A 23161-nucleotide genomic window follows, 5' to 3' on the forward strand; every position below is an offset into this window, starting at 1 on the left:
TCAGTCAATCATAGCCACAATAGATGATCATGATGGATGGTGATTGTGAAGATGATGGTAGTGGTATTAACTAGACATGGACAGGGCCAAGCCATTGCAAAATCATGAAGTCTCTCTGCTACCTTTCTTATTCCCTTTTTTCTAGGTCAGCCTTAAATAGAATCTTTCCCTCTATCCTGTGCCATATGTTGTGCTCTTTGGCTGTCAATGAATCCTTGCTAAGCAGCTAAATATCTTTTCCAGGGAATATTTGTATTTTAATAGAGGTATTTTTAAATGTCATATATAGGGGGCGCCTGGATGGCTCAGTCGTTTAAGTGTCTGCTTTCGGCTCAGGTCATGATCCTAGGGTCCTGGGATTGAGCCCTGCATTGGGCTCCCTGCTCGGCGGGGAGTCTGCTTCTCCCTCTCCCTCTGCTGCTCCCCCTGCTTATACACACTCTCTCTCTATCTCTGTCAAATAAATAAATAAAAAATCTTTAAAAAAAATGTCATATATAGGCTCAAGGATCTGAATGAAGATAGAGACTAAGGTGACATTACCCTATTGCTCTATCTTTTCCTGATGATTTGTTTTCTCTACTCCAGGATCCCAAAACTAAGTGCATCAGTTAGGCTTTGCTGCATAACAGATTTGGCCCAAAAGTGAAAACTATAATAGTTTATTGTTTCTCATGATTTTTTGGATAGGCTCTGTGGTTCTTCTGTTCCAAATGGTGTTTGCTGAAGTCACTCATGTAGCTACTATCATTTTGGAACTCAGCTGGGACTGGAATATCCTAAAGAACTTAACATTTCTGGTGACTTAACTGAGGAGGAGAGAATGACAGCGTTGTCCAAGTTTTTATTTCTCTTTCTTTCCCTCTCCCTCTTCCTCTATCCCTCTCCTTCTACCCCTCTATCCTTATCCTTCTCTCTATCTCTCTCTCTCATTATTCCATAGTTGAGCCCTTGCTACATTACATAGAGGCTAGATCCAAAGATGACAAATAGGGAAGCTGCAGAAGTCCAGAAGTCATGCACCATCTCTTCTGCCATATTCTGTTGGTCACAGGACCAACCTAAATTCAAGGGGGGAGGAAACAAACTCTGTGTTTTGATAGGAAGAGAGGCATGTATGAGTAAGAATGTGAGGATTTGTTAGGTGGCTATATTTATAGACAGTCTACCACTCTCTGGGAAACTATTCCATTTCACCCCAGTTTCTACCTTCTGCTCCTCCTGAGTCCCTTTCCATATTTCTTCTGTCAGGATCAGGGGAATTAATGTTTTCTGAGCTTATAAGCAGTGAGTGGTTCTTATCATTTTCTTTAATGCAGTAGGTTTAGTGAAAGGTACATGGTTTTAGAGACGTACAGGCCTCCAAATGGATGCCAGATCCAGCCATTTCTATTGTACGATGCTGAGTGGGGTACATCAGCTCTTATACCTCAGTCTTCTCATCTGCTAACTAAGCAGAGGAGATAAAACCTACCTTATACTGTTAACATGAGATTTGTACTAATATAGTTTATCCACAATGACTAATTGAAACTCAATAGATGTTCAGTAAATGTTAATTCTTCTCTTCCTCTCTGTTTTTACCTCTTCCTCCCAGTTTTTCTATCTGCTATCTTTTTCTGGAAGAGAACTTTTTTTTGAAAATTTCTAACATTGCTTGTAATAATCAAACACATTTGTCCTAAGCCTTCTGATGTTTCTGAAAAATGCTTCAAGATTTAGAGAGATTTATAACAATTACTCTCCTCTTAGCCTGATTGCTCTATTCTTTCCTGAATTTGCCATGTTATTGCTACCCCTAAGCCTTGGTTTACATATTCCTCTTGCCTAATAATCCACCTTCATTGCCTGCTCCTAAATCCACATGAAATCCTTTCTTTTCTAGAAGCATTATCTAATGTTTCTGGTGTCTAATATTTACAACTTTGTGTTTTAATATATTTTATGTTCCTAAACCTTTTTCCCCTCAGTTTTATGTTCCATAATGCTTTTGGGGGTCTTTTAAAGCACATATCCCCCAACTACCCACTCCAAATTCCACACACTATAACTAGCTCAACCATTGACAACTTTTAATTAACAAAATATTGACTTGAATTCTTTTACAGAACATCCAAAGAAGCATTAAAAACTTGTTTCTAGGGGTGCCTGGGTGGCTCAGTCGTTAAGCGTCTGCCTTTGGCTCAGGTCATGAACCCAGGGTCCTGGTATCGAGCCCTGCGTCGGGCTCCCTGCTCCGCGGGAAGCCTGCTTCTCCCTCTCCCACTCCCCCTGCTTGTGTTCCCTTTCTCTCGCTGTGTCTCTCTCTGTCAAATAAATAAATAAAATCTTAAAAAAAAAAACAAAAAAACTTGTTTCTAGGGATACCCCACCCATGAAATATTCCAGAAACTGCATTACTCAATGTCTTGATAAATCCATGATATAATATGCATATATAATAGCAGTGAATAGGGACAATTGAGTAATTGCAATTTTTGAGAGGACAAAATTGAAGAAAATACATATCTTGCTTGATTAAAATTTCCATAAAAAAAACTCCTAATCAACATGTGACTAAGCATTAAAAAAAAAATCATGAATGGAAGAATTCTGCTTACACCACATTATAGTACTTGTTATATTTAGAATATGCAAGGGCTTTCTTTCTTTAGTGTGTATTGCTAATTTCTTTATTTATTTCCTTGGTAAATATTGTCAGAACAATATCCTAAAAGAGTAAATAATTAGAGGATGTTCCTACCAATCCATTAGAGTTTTTATGGCTAGACAATATTTGTTTGCTCTTTCTGCCTCTAAAATATTCCTTCAGTGCTTACTTCACTCTAAATCCAAAAGTGAAACTCAAGTCACATCTTCCCCTTCTAGATTACTCCAATATTTCATTTAAGAGTTAAAATTAAATTCTTTAGCATGATCCCCAATAAGCCAAGCCCAAAATGTTCTGTGTCTGTTTTCTACTAAACTGGCAACTCTCAAAACTGAAAGAAATGGAGTAGAAAGCAGAAGTGCATGGTCCTGGGGCACCTGGGTGGCTCAGTTCGTTAAGCGTCTGCGTTCAGCTCAGGTCATGATCCCAGGGTCCTGGGATCGAGCCCCGCACTGGGCTCCCTGCTCAGTGGGAAGCCTGCTTCTCCCTCTCCCACTCCCCCTGCTTGTGTTCCCTCTCTCGCTGTGTCTCTCTCTGTCAAATAAATAAATAAAATCTTAAAAAAAAAAAAAAAGAAATGCATAGTCCTATGGCAGGTTGGTATGTTTGTTATTTCTGATTTGTGTAACATACAGCTCTTTCAGTGAAATTATTAGTGCTCACTAAAATATGATTACCTCAGCCTTGGTCCAGTTATTTGAATTTATCACTGAAAGACACTTTCATGAATTCAAGGAATCACTCATCAAGGCATTTTCAATTTCCTTTTTTTAAAAAAAAGATCTATTTATTTATTTTAGAGAGAGAGGTGGGGGGGTTGTGGAGAGTGTGCCATGCGTGTGTGAGTGGGGTCAGGGAGAGGGAGGGACTCTCAGACAGACTCCTCACTGAGCATGGATCTCAGGATCGTGACCTAAGCTGAAATCAAGAATCGAGGCTTAAGGAAGCTTAACCAACTGAGCCACCCAGGCGCCCATGGCATTTTCAATTTCTATGATATTTTCTGAAAATTTGTTTCCACCAGTATTGATAAGAAGCATGAATTTTTAAAAAATAGAAATATTTACTCTTCCATTTGTCTCTCTGCCTTTGTCAACTGTTTGGTGGCTATATTTTTCTGATTTTTAAATTTACATATTTTAATTTTCAAATGTAAGAAGTGGTCCCTTTTTAAGGTTCAAAATGGCTAGTGGTTAGGTACCTACATAGATCAATAACCACAAACTTGGATGTTTTTAAAAAAACAATTATTATGAAAAGTTTTAATCAAAACAAAAAGGTAGAAAGGAAATTACAATAAACCTCGTACAGCAATTATTTAGCTGGAAAATATTAACATTTAGAAGTGGATAAATATAAATTTGCTCTAACAAATATCAGAGTAATTTTTGAGTCATTTTGAAATTTGATATGTTATATAAATGAATTTTATTGCTTTTTATGGCTATTTAAACTAACCATGATCTTCACACCTAGTATCTATCGTAATTGTTAGCACTTTAAAATTTCTGAATTCTTGGGATGCCTGGCTGGCTGAGTCAGTAGAATATGTGACTCTTGTTCTCAGGGTCATGAGTTCAAGCCCCATTTTAGGCATACACATTACTTAGAAATTTTTTTTCTGAATTCTTAATATTAGTTTATCTTAATCCCTCACTTTATTTCCTGCTGTTTCGCTGCTTGGACTTCTCAGACTTTTAAAAAAATTATTTTAGTTATATCAGCTTTTCACTCTCAAGGGAAAACTACTTGTTCTTGTAATAATCTTCTGGCATTATTCTGATTTCTTCTAACTCAATCAGAGGTCTTTTCAAAGGAAATCAAGTTCTGCCATTGAATTCTAAAACAATTCTCCTTTGTCTTTTTAGCCAATTCTTGTATAAAGGCTCCTCCCAAACTTCCCACAATCAGTGACTTAAATTCCTCACACAGAACAATTGAAATGAATATATCAACTACATGAATAAAGAATCTGATTAAGTAACTCTAGCAACGTTAGTAACTTACTTCCCTCTGTCCCTGTGCTGAGTAATGAGGGGCAAGATAAACAACATAATACATCTTCCAGACCAGAGCTTGTGGAAAGCCAAAGCACCTACTAAAAATATCCAGTACACTTCTCTACTAAGTGTACATTTTTTTCTAGTTTGAAAAAAGCAGAAAGAATAGTAATCTTTTGTTTTGACCCAAGATTACCTATTTAGTAATTTCCATTTTCTCTAAATGACAGAGTTCCTTCATTGAATAAAACCTCATTCCAAAGCTCATTTTTCTAAAACAGACACAAAGAAATGGGGCTTCCTGACCTAGTACATTGCCTGGTGACTTTCTTCTGTCCCACACTCACATATTTCCATCCCTGCGACACTTCCTCTAAATCCTGGGAATCTAAGGATCCCAATTAAAAGCCACAGTTCCTCAATGACTGGGTATTTGATTATTTTAAAGAATGTGGTTATGTATTTATGTGATATATATTGTGATTTGCTTTAAAAACTTTTTATTATATATCTATGTGTACATATGTATGTAGAGTGTAGGTAGATGTGATAGATAGATAGATAGATAGATAGATAGATAGATAGATAGATGATAGATATGATGTCTTGAATTTGCCTCAAAAGAAACTGGAGGAGTGGACTGGGTAGAACTACGTAAGACCATATGTGTGTTCATATTGTTGAAGCTCGGTGATGAGTGAACCAGAGATGGGGTTCTATAGAAAAACAGAATTCATAGGATATATGTATAAATCACACACACATATTTTTTTTTCTGATTTAAATATTTAAGATCAGTACTAACCAGAAATCCAGCTGCACACTTTTGATTTGTCTCTTCTTTTTTGTATATATGTTGTACCTAATAAAATGTTTACTTCAAGATGTAAATAAAATAAATAAACTGAAGATAATTACAACAGAAGTGGGATAAAACATATATGACTTTATACAATACAGAATCAAGTTTTATGCACAGCAGTCTCTTGAGGATTTCTGTGGAAAATAGACTGAAAAAACAAGAGATGAAAACAATGATGGTGATAATGATCATCTGATAAGCATAGCATCCAGCCACATTCCCACTAATCAATAGATATTCAAATACATAATGCCATACAATTATATAATGGAGAAATATATTTCTTATTTTGTTCCTTAAAAAAAGTTAAATACTTACTATATGCCAGGCTCTATGTTAAATATTAATAATACAACAATAAGACACAGCATGTGTAAGAGTGACAGATATAAAAATACACACACTTGCTTTGTAGATGTGTACATTTGTATGCCATTAATGATAAATTTTCTGGCATATGACAGTAAAGTGTCATATTCTAACAAGATGGGTTCAGTTTAACAATTTTATAATAGATGGAAGTAACATGTGTTGAGGAAGGACCCCTTTTCCAAATTGACAAACTCTTGGGATGAGCAAGCTTCACTGAGTATGAAAAACCAGCTCCAGGCTTTCATGTAACTTAGATTCTCAAATAGTGAAAGCAATTAAAAGGCCTCAATGTGCTGCACTCAAAATCACTAAAAACAGACCAATTCCTAGACACAATGTGAAAAATATTTTTTGACTCTTATTTTGAAATAGTTGTAGATTCACAGGAATTAGCAAGGATAGTAGAAAGAGAAAAAGAGGTCCCAATTGTTCACAACAGTTACATCTTATATAAGTATAGTATAATACAAAACCAGGGAATTGGCACTGGTACAATATGTAGGTATAGATTTATGCCATTTTATCACATGGATAGATTGGTGTGACTACCACCATAATCAAGATATATGACCACTTTATCACTACAAATATCTCTCCCTTGCTACCCTTATACAGTCATACTCACCTCCTACCCTCCACTATCCCTAACTCCTGACTACTGCTAATCTGTCCTTCATCTCCAACATTTAGAGAATGTTACATAAATAGAATCATAGAAACATCTATTTGTGACCTTTCGAGATTAGCTTTTTTCACTGAATATAATGCCCTGGAGGTCCATCCAAGTTGCTGCATACATCAATAGTTTGCTTCTTTTTATTCCTGAGTGGTATACCAGGATATATTTAAATATTCACTGATTGAGGGATATTTTGTTTCCAGTTCTTGGCTAATACAAATAAAGCTGCTATGAACAATTGTGCACATGTTTTTGTGTGGACATACGTTTTCACTTCTCTGGGATAATTGCCCAGGAATGCAATGGCTGGTTTGTATGTTTAAGTATATATTTAGTTCGTATTTTTGTTTTTCAAGAAACTGCCAAACTATTTTTCAGAGTGACTGTTTCATGTTACATTTCCATCAGCAATGGGTGAAACATCCATTTCTCCACATCCTCACCAGCAATTGATATTGTCACTGTCTTTCATTTTAGCTGTTCTAGTAGGTGTATAATGATATCTCATTTTATCTCAATTTCCTTTTCCCTAATGGCTAGTGATGTTGAACATCTTTTCACATGATTATTTGATATTTTTATGTCCTCTTTAGTGAAATGTCTTTTTATGTGTTTTACTCATTCTCTAATTAGATTGTTTGGATTTCATGATGTTGAGTTTTGAGAGTTCTTTACATATTCTAGGTATGTAGTCAGTTCTTTGTCAGCGATTTGGAAATATTTTCTCCCAGCCCATAATTTCTACTATAAATGTGCTAGTTTTGAAGCTTACATATATTATTAAAATTCAATAATAATCACAGCAATTGTTTTGAACCAAGACCAACAAAAGATTTTTGGGGGGAGGAGAGTGGTTTTTTTTTTTTTAAGATTTTATTTATTTATTTGACAGAAAGAGAGAGAGAGAGAACAAGCAGGAGGAGCAGCAAGCAGAGGGAGAGGGAGAAGCAGGCTCCCTACTGAGCAGGGAGCTGGATGTGGGGCTTGATCCCAGGACCCTGAGATCATGACCTGAGCCGAAGGCAGACATGTAACCTACTGAGCCACGCAGGTGTCCCAAGAGGAGAGTGTTTTTGTCACTAAAATTACTTAACATGCCTTCACATGGGGATGAAAAGCTGACCAAAGGTAGTTGGATTTATTATTGTTTTCAAATTGTCTGTAGACAACACTCCTTGTCTACACTTGGTTTGCTCTGCTCCTCCTACCCTGTCCTGGTATTCCACAGCTCCAATAGCCTGAGAGATTAGCAGGCTTTGTGACACTCTCAGAGTAAGAAAATTCACGTAGAGGATTATACAGTTCATCATATGGAAAATCATAAAGTATATAACCCTTAGATGTCTCTTGAAAAAAATTACTTGAAGATGCATCCCAGCCAATAGAAATGATCCAGATTATAAATTTAAAAATGCAGAAGTTACAAATTTGTGTCTTTTCTTAACCAGTTTGGACCAGTGATTTGTTAGTCCAGAAGAATTCTTCAGTCCAGGGAGTAAGTCAGACCCCGTAACAATTCACTACATTTTTCTTCTTTCGCTTCTAATCATTTCTGGTAACTATTTTGTTCTGGTGCACGTCATTACCCCGCAGTTCAAATGTTAACTCTCACCATGTCAGATCACCATTTAAACACCAACGAGTTGTGTTTATTCTGACCTGGTGACGAGTGGTTAAGCTCCAACACTGCTGATGTGGGTCGGGATGGAGATTGCAGGACATTTATTAGGGAATTCTCTCAGGAACAATGCTTGAATAAAGGAAGAGAAGAGAGGGCAGAGCAGAGGGGGAAGATGGGGAGCAGTGCAGCTGCCACAAGGTGTTCTGCAGACTCTCAAGTTCACCACTAGCTAAAACCTGTGCCCTTGGAGTTGGGCAGGAGGGGGACCACCCATTACACTCCCATATTGACTGGTTATTGAATGCAAGCTGCTCTGGGAATGGGTGTCACTTTGGTCAAGGTCACTTTCTACAGCTGGGAGCAGTTCCAGAGTGGTCTGACGACTGAGGTGGGGGCTCTGGGCAGGCACACTCCCAGCAACTGCAGACTTAACGCCTTTTAATTTAGAGGGGGCATCTGGGCAGTATGGTGCAACATGCGCTACATCTCTGCTACCAGAATCATTGACTTTTTTCATTTCCCATCACAGAAGCAAGGCTTAATTAATGGCCAATGACCATGTGCATTACAAACCTTTTAAAAATGGTTCTATATATATATTTAAAATTCATATTTTTCCATTTTATTTTTTTATCTTACGTTTTTATTTTAATTTCAGTTAGTTAACATTCAGTGTTATATTTGTTTCAGATGTACAATATGTCTTTGAACAATTCCATACATCACCCAGAGTTCATCACAATAAGTGCCCTCCTTAATCCCCATCACCTATTTCACCCATCCCACCCTCCACCTCCCCTCTGATGATCATCAAATGGTAACATTCCTATTTAATGCACTGAGTTAAAGACTTTTTTCTTAATTGGGTAAAGCTAAGAATCCAGTCCCACGTCCATTGACAGATATTTTCCCCTTCAGCCCTCTTCATTTCTAGGATCTGTGATTATTCCTGTATTAATTATTTTTAAGGTTAGTTTACATAGTTTGAGGTCAGTAATATTTTTTAAAAAGCCTAGAACAAAATCAAAGAATAAAATCACCAGAATTTAACTTATTTCTGGAAGATGGTGTTAGGAAAGACATTCATTTCCTGCATTATGCTGTTCTACATTTCTAAATTTTATAAAATGTACAGTTTCTGATATTCAAGGAACAAATGTGTATTACTATATAATTGCAATTGAGTTTATAAAAAAATTAAAAAATAAGTGCAATACAAATTTGGAAGAAAATGCAGAAAACCCTTGATGAGGAAAACAACTAGGCATTCTTCATTTTTAAAATTTTTCTGTATTTTCCAAGTGAAACTTCTAATGTCACCCATTAAATAGGAGTTTTCCCTTGGTTACTGCTAGATTCTCTATCAAGTTAAAGAAGATTCCTCCTATTGCAGCTTATTATAAAGTTTTCTTTAAAAATAAGAATATTTGTTGTTATATTTTTAAAAATTATATTTATTGAGGGGCACTTGGGTGGCTCAACTGGTTAAGCATCTGACTCTTGATCTCAGCTCAGGTCTTGATCTCATGGTCGTGAGTTCAAGCCCCATGGTGGGCTCCATGCTTGGTGTGGAGCTTACTTAAAAAAAAAAAATAGTATTTATTGAGATGATACTCTGCCTTTTCTTCTTTATAAATCTGCTGAATAAAGATCCCTAAGTTGGAACCATGTTGGCATAAATGCCACATGAGCATGGTATATTTTCTTTTAATACACTTCTATAGGCAGTTTACTAATGTTCTATTTAGGATTCTTGGATTTATATTCAGAGTAGTCTATACTTATCTTTTTGTATTATACTCATCCAGGATTGGAATCAGAGTTTTCCAGACTTGTAGATTAAATTCAGAAATTTTCAGGGTTTTTTTGTTTTCCAAAGCTTTAAAAGAATTATTTGTTCCTTCAAAGGTTAATAACACAGACTTTTTTTTTTTTTAAGATTTATTTATTTGACAGAGAGCGACACAGCGAGAGAGGGAACACAAGCAGAGGGAGTGGGAGAGGGAGAAGCAGGCTTCCCACTGAACAAGGAGCCCGATGTGGGGCTCGATCCCAGGACCCTGGGACCATGACCTGAGTCGAAGGCAGACGCTTAACGACTGAGCCACCTAGGCGCCCCACCAAGATTATTTTTTAAAACAATATTTGTTCACTTCCAAAAGTCTGTAAGTTCAGTTACTAATTTCTTTTAAAATCAAGAGTTATATAGGATTTTTAAAAAATCCAAATGATGAGAGTTAGAAATAGGTGGAAGGTTTTTTTATGCACATGACTTCTACATTTTAGGATACTTTAGAAATTGTCTTTGCAGAACAAAATCAATTGTTGTGAATGTTCCACAAGCATGTGAAAATAATGGGCATTCCATGTTGGATGGAACCATAGATATATGTTCATTAACTATAGATTAATTAATATAAATAAGTAAAATATAAATAAATAAATTATAAATAAATACAGAAAATAAATACTAAATAATTAAATTTCTCTATAATTTTAATTTATTGCCACCATGATCTACCAATTTTTGAGACAGTGAAATTATTTCACTCTGATTTTAGTTTTTAAGATTTCTTTGTGGTTTTTAACCATTTTTCGCTTTCAACATTATAGAATTTAAAGCATAAAAATTCATGATTTTTTTATGTTTTTCTTATAATTTTTTAAATAAGGGGGAGTTTTGGGGTTTTTTTGTTTTTTTTTTTTTAGCCATCTTAAACCAGAAGTCTCTGCCTTACTATCTAAATGGGAATACATACATGCTCGAATATAAACCAGTATATTATAAAAGTATTTTACAATGTAAAAGGAGATGTGAGGGGAAATGGGAAGGACATGGAGCCTAAAAGTGACAACTAAGGAGGTGTGTGTTCCAGTGTGTGTCTTTCGTGATGCAAAGGAAAGAGCAAAATGGGAGAAAAGACAGCAGAGGAAATAATGCCTATCTAGGAGATAGACCCATTCTGACCCAACTGGATGACACAGGGAGGTGAGAACATCTCATTAGAGGCTACTGCCTAGTTGTCCATAATCTGTGGTGAGGTGGAAAGAACACAAGATTTCAAGGAAGATCATTCAGGATTCAAATATTAATCAGTCCACCCATTTTGAATTTGGGCAAGTCACAGGATTTCTCTGACCTTTCATTTGCTTTGCAATAAATCGAAAAATGGACGCCTTACAAAGTGAGGATGAAATGAGAACCAAGACAACATTCCTAGCCTGATGCCTAGAACATGAGCATTATGTATGCTAATACATAATGTTTTGTTGAGAAGGCCTAACTCCCTGGAGTGTAAACGTAACTTTTAATTTTTTTCCTTGAAGTTATCGGTATTGCTCGGTATTGCTCAATAACTGAAATTGCTTCGTGATCGTACTGCTTACAGACATAGTACCTCCCCCCCATTTACCTTTTTTGAGCTGATGATGATGTACAGGTCACTGGAATCTTCATCTTCTTCCTTCTGTTAGTTCACTACTGTTTTCATTTTCCTTCTGCCTTAGCACTCATATATCATCATTTTAAAGTCTCTTGTGCATAGACCCTAAACTTTCTTGCATCTCCATATTTTCTCTATATCCATCTGACAAAGCTGCAAACTCAAAAGGACCAACAATACGTTTTCTTTGGCCTAAACACAAGTGGCTGTGAACTGCTGGTATAATACTTACGTTAGGGAGGATGGGAATCACTCTAAATTTATTTTTAGCAGACTCAAATGGGGCAAATTCCCCAACAAATTTATCACTTTCCTTACTGGGTTTGACAGCCCATCCTCTACAACAAATATTTCAAGCATTCCTTCTTGTCTTCAAACTACCAGCTCCTACTAATTACCCCTCATCCTCAGCATTTGACTTCACCGCCAAAGTCAATGAGAACAAAAAGGAACAGAGAAATAAAGAAAGGGAGAAGAAAAGAAGGAAAGACTAGGGGAGGGGAGAGAGGAGGGGGCACCGGGGGAAGAGGAGGGGAGGGAGGGAAGAAAAAGGAAGAAAGAAAGAAAGAATCTCTCAGACAGGAGCTATTTCATCTTCCTGCCATGAAACCTATGTTCCCCTCCATATATATGCAATCAGTGTCCTCCTTCCTTCCTATTAAAAGAGAGGGATGGGGTGTCTCTTCCAGCTGAGGAGAATCACTCAAAGTGAGGTGTGCAGACACCACGGCCTCTCTCTTTCTTGGACCCTTCTTCTCCCTCAGATTCTCTGACACCACAACTATCCTTTCCCTCCTTTTTGTATTTCTCTTTTTCAACCTCTTTTTAGGCTCACAGTCGGCCCATCATGTTTTGGAGGGCCTAGATTTTCTCCTGTCGCTGTCTTGCAAGATAATTTCATAATCTATTAAGTGACAAAGACATGCAGCTTTTCTCTAAATATATTTCGAACGTGTCAGCCATGTCCCACCTTCACTGCTAGGGCCTGTTTCCACAGACCTCCTAAAATCGCTGCCTGGGTGATTCCTAATGACCTCTATTGACTCTTTCTAATCAGTTTCCTCACTGCAGGTTAATGTGTTATTTTGAAAACTCAAATTTCCTTGTGTCATTTGAATGCTTAAAACCTTGCTATGGTTTCAGTGCCAGAACTGTTAACTATCCCCCAGAACTCATCCATTAATAATAGAACCCTCTCCAAGCTTACAACAGAGATTCAACAGAGAACAAGGTTGCCTAGCTAGTGGCTCTCTTTCCTCCCCTCTTTGTAGCCAGGTGTGGCTAAGACAGGGTGAGTAAGGGCTGGGAGTGACTTCTGGCTCCTCACAGGAAGCTTCATGCCTTCTACTTACTCCCTGTTCCTGCTCCCCCATGGGAGCTGCCTTGGACTCAGAGATGGAGGCCGCTAGTGAAGGATGGCAGAGCTGCTCCACCACTTTAGTGTGCTCTCCTCTGCTGTATTACAGGAAAGAAGAGAGTGAGACAGACACACAGACCCACACATAGAAAGAGAGAGAGTCGTTTTCTTATTCAAGAGAGTCATTCAAGCCTAAGCTGTTCCCTGATTAATACTTTTACCATTGCACTTAGGGTAAAAAACAAAATTCTTAATGTGGCCTCAGAGGCCCTGGGTGATGGGTGATCTGTCTACCTCCTCATTTCCCCTTTTACTTCCTTTTCTCCTGTTCTCCCTATGCCAACTCTCCTGGACTTCTTTCAGTTTTTCAGGGATGCTGAGCTCTTTTATGCCCAAAGCCCTCATACGTTTTATTTGCTCTGTCAGAAATGTTCCTCCCTCTGCTACCCCTCACCTTGTTTTATTAACAAATAATCCTTTTTCAGATTTTAACCCTAAGTCATTTTTCTTAAGCAATTGATTACCAGCCCCCAACCTGGCCACCACACCAAAGAATTGAGTCAGTTCCCACAGCTAAGTGATCTGATACCACTTTAGTCTTATCCTTTATTTGTTGTGAAATATTTTTTATTAAAAAATACAATATATATAATATATGTATAAGTTAGCTTGCTGGATCCACTTTTTTTTTCTTTTTTTTTTAACATTTTATATATTTGAGAGAGAGAGAGAAAACACAAGCAGGAGGGACAGAGGGAGAGGGAGAGAAAACCTGAAGCAGACTCTACACTGAGCCCGGAGCCCGACTCGGGACTCGATCTCATGACCCTGAGATTGTGACCTGAGTTGAAACCAGGAATCAGATGTTTAACTGACTGCACTGCTCAGGTGCCCCCTGGATCCGATTATAACACACATGTATGTGTGTTGATTATGTGTAGTTTTACAGCACATACATTCCCCTAAACCTATGTTACTTAGTTTTGCATGTGTGTGAACATTATAAATATGTTGCCTTGTTGTCTGTGTTCTATTCCCTGCTTTTGTACTCATTATTATGTTTTCGAGATATTTCTATGCTAACAGGTGGACACTATTTCATTCATTTTCCATTTATTTCCACATATGTCCATTAATAGAATTTTAATATTCTATGTCATAACTCTACCACAGTTTGTTTATACATCTTTTTGTCTATGAACATTTGGCTTATTCTGGTTATATGCACAAACACACATGTCTGTGTTACATATATATATGTTTATGTGTTTGTGTATATGTGCAACTTACAAATATTGCTGTCATGAGTACTTTATATATATTTTAAAAAATAAGTTGTTCCCTATTCTAGTTGTGATTTCTTTTCTTTTCTTTCTTTTTTTTTTTTTTTCAGTCAGGAGCCATCAACCCAGGAGCATTTTAAATTCATTTCTCTGCTTGGGAGATTTTATTTTATTTTATTTTACTTTATTTATTTTCTTCTTCAGTGTAAAAAGGGGGTTTTATTAACGCACAGGAACAGGACCTGTGAGCAGAAAGAACTTCCGCTGCTTGGGAGATTTTTAGATCGCATAGGTAGAATGATTTTCAACTTCAATCCTGCACAGGGATTAGACTGTAATGAAAACTTTTCAAGGAAGACTTCTTCTTTTCTTCCATTTAGAGCCAAGATCAAGACAGATAAGGTTTTTTTTTTTTTTTTTGGATATTTCCCTTTGAGAGACCCTTTTTTAAGACTATAAAATTGCTGTTGTTTCCTTTGGAAAATCTCAACTATTAATTAGATTTCTCCACTGAAGGGAATTGGCTTATTATCTGTCATTAATGTCTCCAATCTGGTCCATTTGGTAGTCACCATTGTAACTCCACCTGGCATTTTGATACCAGCTGATCCAGCAGAAGCAGCCCACTGGCCTTTCCCACTATATTCCTGTAGACATTGTTTTAAAACTCTTGCAGTTTTCATATTTAAATATATACAAATTTACTCCCTGCTGGATTAATAATTACATTTTCAAATACAGTGTTCAAGAGTTCTGTGTAGACCGAAAACTTGAACACACAAACACATGATCTTAACCTTTAACAGTATAACAACATGTGCTTGTCGAGCCATGAGTTTCAAAAAAAAAGTGCCCCTTTTGATGTCCTGTTTTGTGTTTCTTAATATGTTTTTAGTGATTCAAGCCTATAGTAATGTATCATATTTTATTTTAAACATTCTTTCAAAATAAGAGGCAAAAGGTGAACAATTTAAAAAACAAAACAAAACCAGGTAACATCAGATTAGACTTTTGCAGGGAATAAAACACCCGATTTTCTGGTCGTTAAAAGCATGCCAGGATAGAGTGGGAATTGGTTGTGGTTAAAGCCCTTGAAAGACTTGGAGTCCAAGCTCAGATGGGTCGGGACAACGATCCACATTAGTCTAAGTGACACTCAACACCAGGCAGTTTTCCTGCTCCATGCTCCGTGTGGGAGGAGTAGGGACTCTCAACCAGTCAGGCTTCACATCTTGCCTCTGTTCCTTACTAGCTGCGTGATCCTAGTAAGCCTTTCCGTTTTCTCGTCTGTAAATGGAGGATATTAAAACTAATCTCACTGGATATTCATAAGGATTAATTGAAATAATCAATAGAACAAAGCCAGGCACACAATAGCTATCAATAATAGTTATATGGTTTCCCCATGGTAGCAACCAAACCACATCATTTTTATGACAGAGAAAAATCAAAGAGCCTTTGTAATGCTATAGAGATTGGATGATGAAGCTTAGATAAATAATAGTTTTTAATTTTTATATTTTGCAGCCACTGTAACATAGATACAATTTATTTAGGATGAAATTGTCTGTTGATCGACTGACCAAATAAAGACAAAGTGTTTCTTAATGTCATATAACATGTTTTTTTTTTTCCTCCTGGACAGTAGCCCTTTGGGAAGAAAATAAAATAGCTGGATATATACCTCATTTTACTGAAGTAGAGTCCAATTGGATTAAAGATTTAAATGCCAAAAATAAAAAAGACATAAAGATGTCGGAAGAAAGCATGCATAGATTTTTTTAAAACAATTTTTTAGTGATGGCAGTTTGGCTATATGCAGGACATAAGGTTTAGACACCACAATGGGTACATCATTAAATCTGACAACATAAAAATTAAAAATTTCTATACTGAATAAGTAAAATTCAAAGACAAGTAACAAAATGGGAGCACTGTTGGCAGCACATATAAGAAAATGGCAATTAGTACACAAAGAGCTCTTCAAATAAATAAAAAAATACTAATGTAACTTTAATATTGACAAAAATAATATGAATAGACTTCATAAAAATAAATGCAAATAGTGTGCATATTTAGAATGATTTACAAGTTACGTTGATGTGAAAAAAAGATTAAATAAAGAGTTTTTATGGGGCGCCTGGGTGGCTCAGTCGGTTAAGTGGTTAAGTGCCTGCCTTCTGCTCAGGTCGTGATCCTGGGGTCCCGGGATTTAGCCATGTCAGGTTCCCTGCTCCACAGGGAGTCTGCTTCTCCCGCTCTCTCTTCCCCTCCCCCCGCTCATGTTCTCTCTCTCATGCTCTCTCAAATAAATAAATAAATAAATAAATAAAATCTTTGGAAAAAAAGAGATTTTCTTGGAAACTTCCACTTATACAAAGAAGAATAAATATAAATGTTGATATAGCGTATATATTAGATATTTTTCTGGAAAAATATCAAGAAAAAATATTGGGAGCTGAATTAGGGATATGAATGTGGAATAGCAGGAAGATAGGAGTAATATTTTTTTGACTTTTGATTTAATGTTTTTCTGAACTGTTTGAAATTTCTTCTATGCTCCTGTATGTTTTACTGTAATTTAAAAAATTAATGCAGCTAATATGATGACAAAAATATATAAACTGTAAAGGACTAAAATTAAATAAATGTCATTAAGAGCTCACAGATAATGTTAAGTGCTGAAAAATGTGTACTATGTGTCTTGAAAAGGAACTGTCAAAACTTGACTTTCTTAGGATGAAATGATGCATTCATTGGTGCTTAATGAGTTTTATTTTCCCCCAGACAAAGCCAAAGGAAGATCAAGAGCAGGGACCCACTTTGACTCAGCCCGGAGACGGAGCCGAGCGGTCCTTTATCACATCTCTGGGCACCTGCAAAGAAGAGAAAAGAACAAATTGAAAATAAATAATGTAGGTGGTATGTGAGTATACTATGAATGTTAGAGCTTCCCCTGGTGCCAATATTTGATTCACTAAAGAAAGGCTCCAATTACTCATTTATTGGTGTTCCTAGATTTTTTGCACTTTGGTTTGTGCTTTCCTATAAAGAATAAACTAGAAAAGGTCAGCAATCATGAGGCATTTCTGCAATAAAAGTGCTTAATCATAGTGTTATCACAGAGATTAGAATATTACTGTAGTCAGTACAATATGGTACAGGGGACACTGTGAATGGTGACATACTGGTTACATTTTATGAACAAGATGATGCACCAAGTCCTATTACACATTCATAGTTTGTTGGTTAAAATTTCTCAAATTTAATTTTAGTTCCATCTATTTTGCATTTTATCTAATTTCACTTAATGCTTTTATCCCCAGGAGGACCATGAACAAATCAAAGTCATTACTCCATTTAAAAATTCACATCTTATACAAAATAGAGTTGGAAATGTCACACAACGGAACATTGGATTTGAAATTCTATGCCTTATATCATATGGTTTTGTCAAAAGTCCACTCCTAGTAAATGACAGTAGGGCTACTTTCTGAAATCTGGTACTTGTCTGTCAAAAGCCACAGCAAATAACTGTGCTTCAAAAAGGTGATCCTTTACAGAGTTTTACATTACACACATCTTACAGGATTTCACATGAATTTTATAATTAGTTCTTAGCACTGAAAGATGTCACTGAGAAACCCAGAACTCTCGTCTGTTTAGTTATAGATATTTAGAGATACTTTTTCAAATGATGGTAATATAATTAACGTGCATTGTGGAGTCTTCAGAACGTAACATCTTTGTGGGGTGTGTGACTATGGGTGGTAGATACAAATACTCAGGGCCTAATTTACCAGTGACATTAGAAAAAGTCACACCAAACAGACAGAGCTATTTTGGAATCAATCCAAGATCCAGAAGTTCTGGGAGTTAGGGACACAAGGGGTTTCTTTGGCATCTTACTTTTTACATAGAAAGCTGGAGACTAGCTAATATGCATGTGCTGGTAAAACAACCATGTATCAGACATACAAAGTATCCGCTTCTCTGTAGTGAACAAAGAAAGATGCCTGAGCCAAGGCCGAGGGGGAGATCTGACAAGAAAGTTCTGCAAAGCTAGCTCTGCTGCAGTGTGATTTCTTTCTGGAAACCAGAACAGGCTGCTTTGATCCGTTTGTGCTCTAGGACCATCACCCATGCAGGTGCCGATCTGCCAGGCACCACCATTAAGAGCCACACGCCGCTTATTTTGGCCTGACTTAGTATAAAGATTTTCTGGGGATAGCTGTGCCTTGGTGTCACCCCTGGTCTCTATCCCTGAGAGTCCAGGGATAGACTTGATCTATGCCTCCTTCCACTGGTTCCTATTTACAACTCCCTTCAGTTACTAAGCCAGCCTTAGTGACATTAAACAAGTTCCAGGAAGAAACAAAGGTAACCGCATCTGGGCTTGATTCTCTGCAGGTCAACCAACAAAGCACCTAAACAAATATTAGCCAGAGATTCTATAATGCTGAAAGCTGACACTGTCTTCTACCCTTTAGTTGAAAATCATTTAAACATAGCAAGTATTACTAAGCTTCAAAATGTGTTTGCTGAACATGCTGTTTTTCCCTTTAGATCCAACAAAGTACAGAACAGTACTTAAAAATCTAATTTAAAAAATCGTAATTCCCACTGCTTAACTAATTTGCTAAATTGCCAACCATTTAAAAAATACAAACATGGGAGGGGGGGACATTAAAATAATACCTAGAAAGTAAGGATGTCTAATCACCGAAGTGACTCCAACATACATGTAATATCTTACTTCTAAAAGTAATGTGTAAAATCAGGACTGGCCCTGTTCTCTTTCTCTTTTCAAGGAGAACAGAGTAGAATGGCTAAAGACAGCAGGAAGAGAGAAGGAAGAAGAGGAAAAAATGATCTGGATCGTTTATCAGCTGAACAATCTATTTTGGGGGAATTCTGGTTATAATAACATTTACACACAAATTCTCAATATTTTTACAACTCTTTGCTATTTACAAATTCCTTTTACTTACATCATATTATTTGATTTTTATAGTAAGCCAGTACTAGATATGATTTTTTATTAATTCCATTTTAATGATGGAAAGAACTTATTCAAGATCTCAAAAGTAGAAGCAGGATGTGGGACCCCGCTGTGAATCTTCTGACTCAAAGCCATGGTGCTTTGATACAGTTCTGTGGAATAGGAATATATGATTCAACCATAGGCCAATGAACCCATCAGGCCATTAGCCAGGTTTGAGAATCAGTATGTAACACCTTTGAGTCCTGGCTCTGACTGCCTGGTACATCTCAGAAAAGGCACTTAATTTCTGCTTTCTTTGATTTGTTACTGTATTATACGACCATGTGAGCATGCAAGTGTCTCTAACGCAAGGAAATGTAAAGATCACATGAGCTCCTTGGGAGCTTGAAAGGAGAGTGCTTTAAATGCCCGATTATTACCAGCTGGATACCAGTGGTCCTCAAAAGGCAAGGCAAACGCTTTCCTGGGACTTGGTGCAGTGATTATAGAAATATTTTCCCATCTCTTTACTCATTCAAAAGTTAGTTTCAAAGAAAAGTTACAAAAATGGTTTAGGAAACAGTTATCTTAGTTAGGCTTTGGCTTTAACCATTGTGTTTCAATAATTCGTAGAGGTTAAGGAGCTAAAACACCATTGGTACTAAAGAATATGCTTCAAAATTAATAAATAATATATAACTAAAATTGAGAATCGTTGCTTGCATTTTTCCTTAGGCAAACCCTGTGTTTCAGGGTTATAAATAATAGACCTGTTTCCCCCCAACTTGCTAAAAGCATACTTTCCAATTTTAAGAAATTTTCTTCCATTCAAAAGGTTTTTTATAAAACTGTGAATCTGGTGTAAGAGGAGAGGAGCAATTTTTTTTTTACTCAGGTCAACATGTCACAATGTGCAGGATTTGAGTTAAAAAACCCTTCACAATTTAAGCCTAATCTGAGGTATAATGAATTCTTAGTATCTTTTAAAATAATTTTAAGGAATATGTTTTAAGTACCCTATAAAAATGAAATGGTGTGAATTATTTTCTGACTTGTGGAGAAAACTGATATATTGCTGACTTTTTGTGCCAGCATCACTAATGCTTTATGTAATCAGCATAATCCAAAGAAAATACTTCCTGAGTTTTCCTAATCCTCTCTCCCAGAGCTGGCATCTCCCTCAAACAAGGTAAAGTTTTAATCTCTATAATATGATAGCAAAAGACTTACTCAGATAGAAATTGAGGTATTCCTCCATGGCTTTTCTACTAATGTCTTATATTTGAAAAAAAATTTATATAAGAATCCATCATGTCCTTCTGTAAGCAGAAGTACTTATCAACCTTCAGGTGATTAATACTTACCGACCCTAACTCTCTCTTCTCCTATGCACCTACCTAAACCTTTATGAGAAGCCCAACAGATATGTCATCTTCCTCTTCCCAGTTTTATGCCAAAGCCCACCCTTTACATTTGTTTCCGGAAACCAGAGAATGAGGCAAAAGAGGCAGGTCAAGTTTCAGGGAATTAAATGGAACAAAGATGCAGTGGCAGATGGGCATCCAAAGAACCTTCTGGAAGTAGTGAAGTAGTCCCTCGCCATGAAATCCTGGCATTATGAGGCGCCTGTGTGGGTTGAGTGAGAATATTAACAGGAAGTAGAAACGTGTTGGGAATGCCTACCAAGGGGAAAGGTAAGACAGGGGGTGCATTACTATGAAGGGAGCAAAAATATTTGGTCACTGATAGTTACCACTAAAGAGCTAAGTATTCCTGATGGCTCTGACCTTTCTTGAATCCTCAAGTACTTCAGGAATCCCTGAACATTCCACATGAATGTGCCCTTTCTTCAATTGCTGAAACAAGAAAACACACTGTGACCTGCAAGTCACGTGTATTCCAAAACTTTTAACTGTTCACTTCATTCAACTTAACTTTCAAATTTAAATTTCCATTACCGATCTTGTATTTCTCATTAATTGAGGTCAAAGCAAGGTCTGCAAGTATCTGGTCATAGGCTTGTCAAATTTCTACGCATGCTATTGTTGGGCCTCGCTTTGTCTCATAGCAATAAAGAATTGTTCATCAATTTGGGACTGCCTTCAAAGTGAAGTGCTTTTGCAGTTATAAAACTCCAGCTATTCTTCCGCGTTTAATCGGCTGCACAGTGAACACTGCCTTTCTCCTCCTATGACTTGAATAACTCTTAATAGCTGTTAACCATAGAATGTTGATCATACATCTCTATATCCTTTCTGGGAAGAAAAATGGTAACTTTGCTACTATTAGAAGAATTTCAGGTCAAATATACCCTTTAGCTAAGGACGGTCATCTCAGAAGTACAAGTATATGGAATGTCCCCATGACAATAGGAATATGAATGTATCTTTGTGTTTCCAGTGTGTATAGGATTATACCTGCCACTGTGGATGTTTATAGGTGACATTTTAGGTAATGATCTTTTTGCTCTTGACGAACAAAGTCTGGATTATTCACTTAACATTCATGACTAAATTCTGCATATTCCTGTTACTTACAACAAAGGTCTTTGCCCAATTTTAGCATGTACATCTCTACTTTTTGCATCACCAACTTCTCAAAGTCACTTGTAAAATACATTGGCATTGTGTGTCTGAATGATCCTCCTCACAGAAGTGTGTTTAAGGCTGTGTGATCCTTGCTTCTAATGTTGTGTCTCCCTTCTCTCCTTTTTGTCTTTATCCACAGAATGTTTTTGTAGATAAACCAGCATTTCCGGAGTATAAAGTTTCGGATGCAAAAAAGTCCAAATTCATACTTTTGCATTTTAGCACTTTTAAAGCCGGCTGGGACTGGCTTATTCTGTTGGCGACGTTTTATGTTGCCGTGACCGTACCTTACAACGTTTGCTTTATTGGCAACGATGACCTGTCCACGACTCGGAGCACAACAGTCAGTGACATTGCAGTGGAGATTCTTTTTATTATAGGTAAGAACCACCGGCTGCTTTCCTAGAGGATTTGCATAGAGGAAGTAAGTGTGTTCCAGATTTTTCTGACATGAATTTGAACTAAGATCCATTTGCATGGGCATGACTAAGCCTCTGATGCAAATTTTGGAGAAGCACATATTTGGATTTCTGAAAATTGCCTCTTCCAGCTTTCTCACTGTTCCTTTAGTCAAACAGATCTAAACCCATGTTTTGTGTTTCTATCCTTGTTTTGTCAAAAATAGGCTAAAAAAGACTTAATGGCTATTTTGTTGGTACTCTCGCATCCATCATGATCTTAATTGCACAGGGTCAAAGAGGGGGCTTGGCAAGAACCCATCAGTGGTCTGATAATGGTCCAGTCTTGGGCTTGATTCTCCATCCCCTTCCATGCCTTTCTGGCATGTTGATGGCTGTTACCACAGGTGGCCTGGTTGCAGAAGCAAAGGATTACATAAGCCTTCCAGTCAATCAAGAGAAGCAGGGAGTATCCGATTTTAACTTAAAAAGAGGCCCCAAGGGATGCTTGCTAAAAATATTTATCTCTAGAATATTGGGAACCTCAGCTGAAGCTGTCTGTGCTCCACTCTCATAAGCCTCTTCCTATTTCCCTGTCCCTTAAATCTTCATCTGTTTAGACCAAAGCCTAGCTCTTTCTTGTTCCTTCTAAGACAAACCCTATATCTCCATTAAGGCTTTGATTGACTCCCTGTAGAGGTGTGTGTGTGTGTGTGTGTGTGTGTGTGTGTGTGTGTTTTAGATTCGCAGGAGATTGCAAAGGTAGTACAGAAATGTCCCTTGTCCCTTTCATCTACCCCTGTGGAGTTCTTGACCATCATTGGTAACCTGATGCCCGCTTCTTTACCTAGTCATGGTGATATAGGGCAACATCCTTATTGTAAAGATGAAAAACTGTTCGGAAAATGTTTTCAAGCATGTAGG

At 37.0% G+C, this 23161-nt stretch overlaps 1 protein-coding gene across 2 annotated transcripts in view; it reads left to right on the forward strand.

Moving 5' to 3' along the window:
- KCNH8 (potassium voltage-gated channel subfamily H member 8) overlaps positions 1-23161 on the forward strand; it is a 369992-nt gene that overhangs the window by 192112 nt on the left and 154719 nt on the right. For both annotated transcript variants that reach the window (XM_078072240.1, XM_036099185.2), the window contains exons 4-5: positions 17055-17182; positions 21979-22219. In XM_078072240.1, the coding sequence (XP_077928366.1) occupies positions 17055-17182; positions 21979-22219 (369 nt within the window). The remainder of the gene's footprint in view (positions 1-17054; positions 17183-21978; positions 22220-23161) is intronic.

This window comes from Halichoerus grypus, chromosome 1 (genome assembly GCF_964656455.1).
Source record: "Halichoerus grypus chromosome 1, mHalGry1.hap1.1, whole genome shotgun sequence".
In the NCBI taxonomy this organism is placed as follows: domain Eukaryota; kingdom Metazoa; phylum Chordata; class Mammalia; order Carnivora; family Phocidae; genus Halichoerus; species Halichoerus grypus.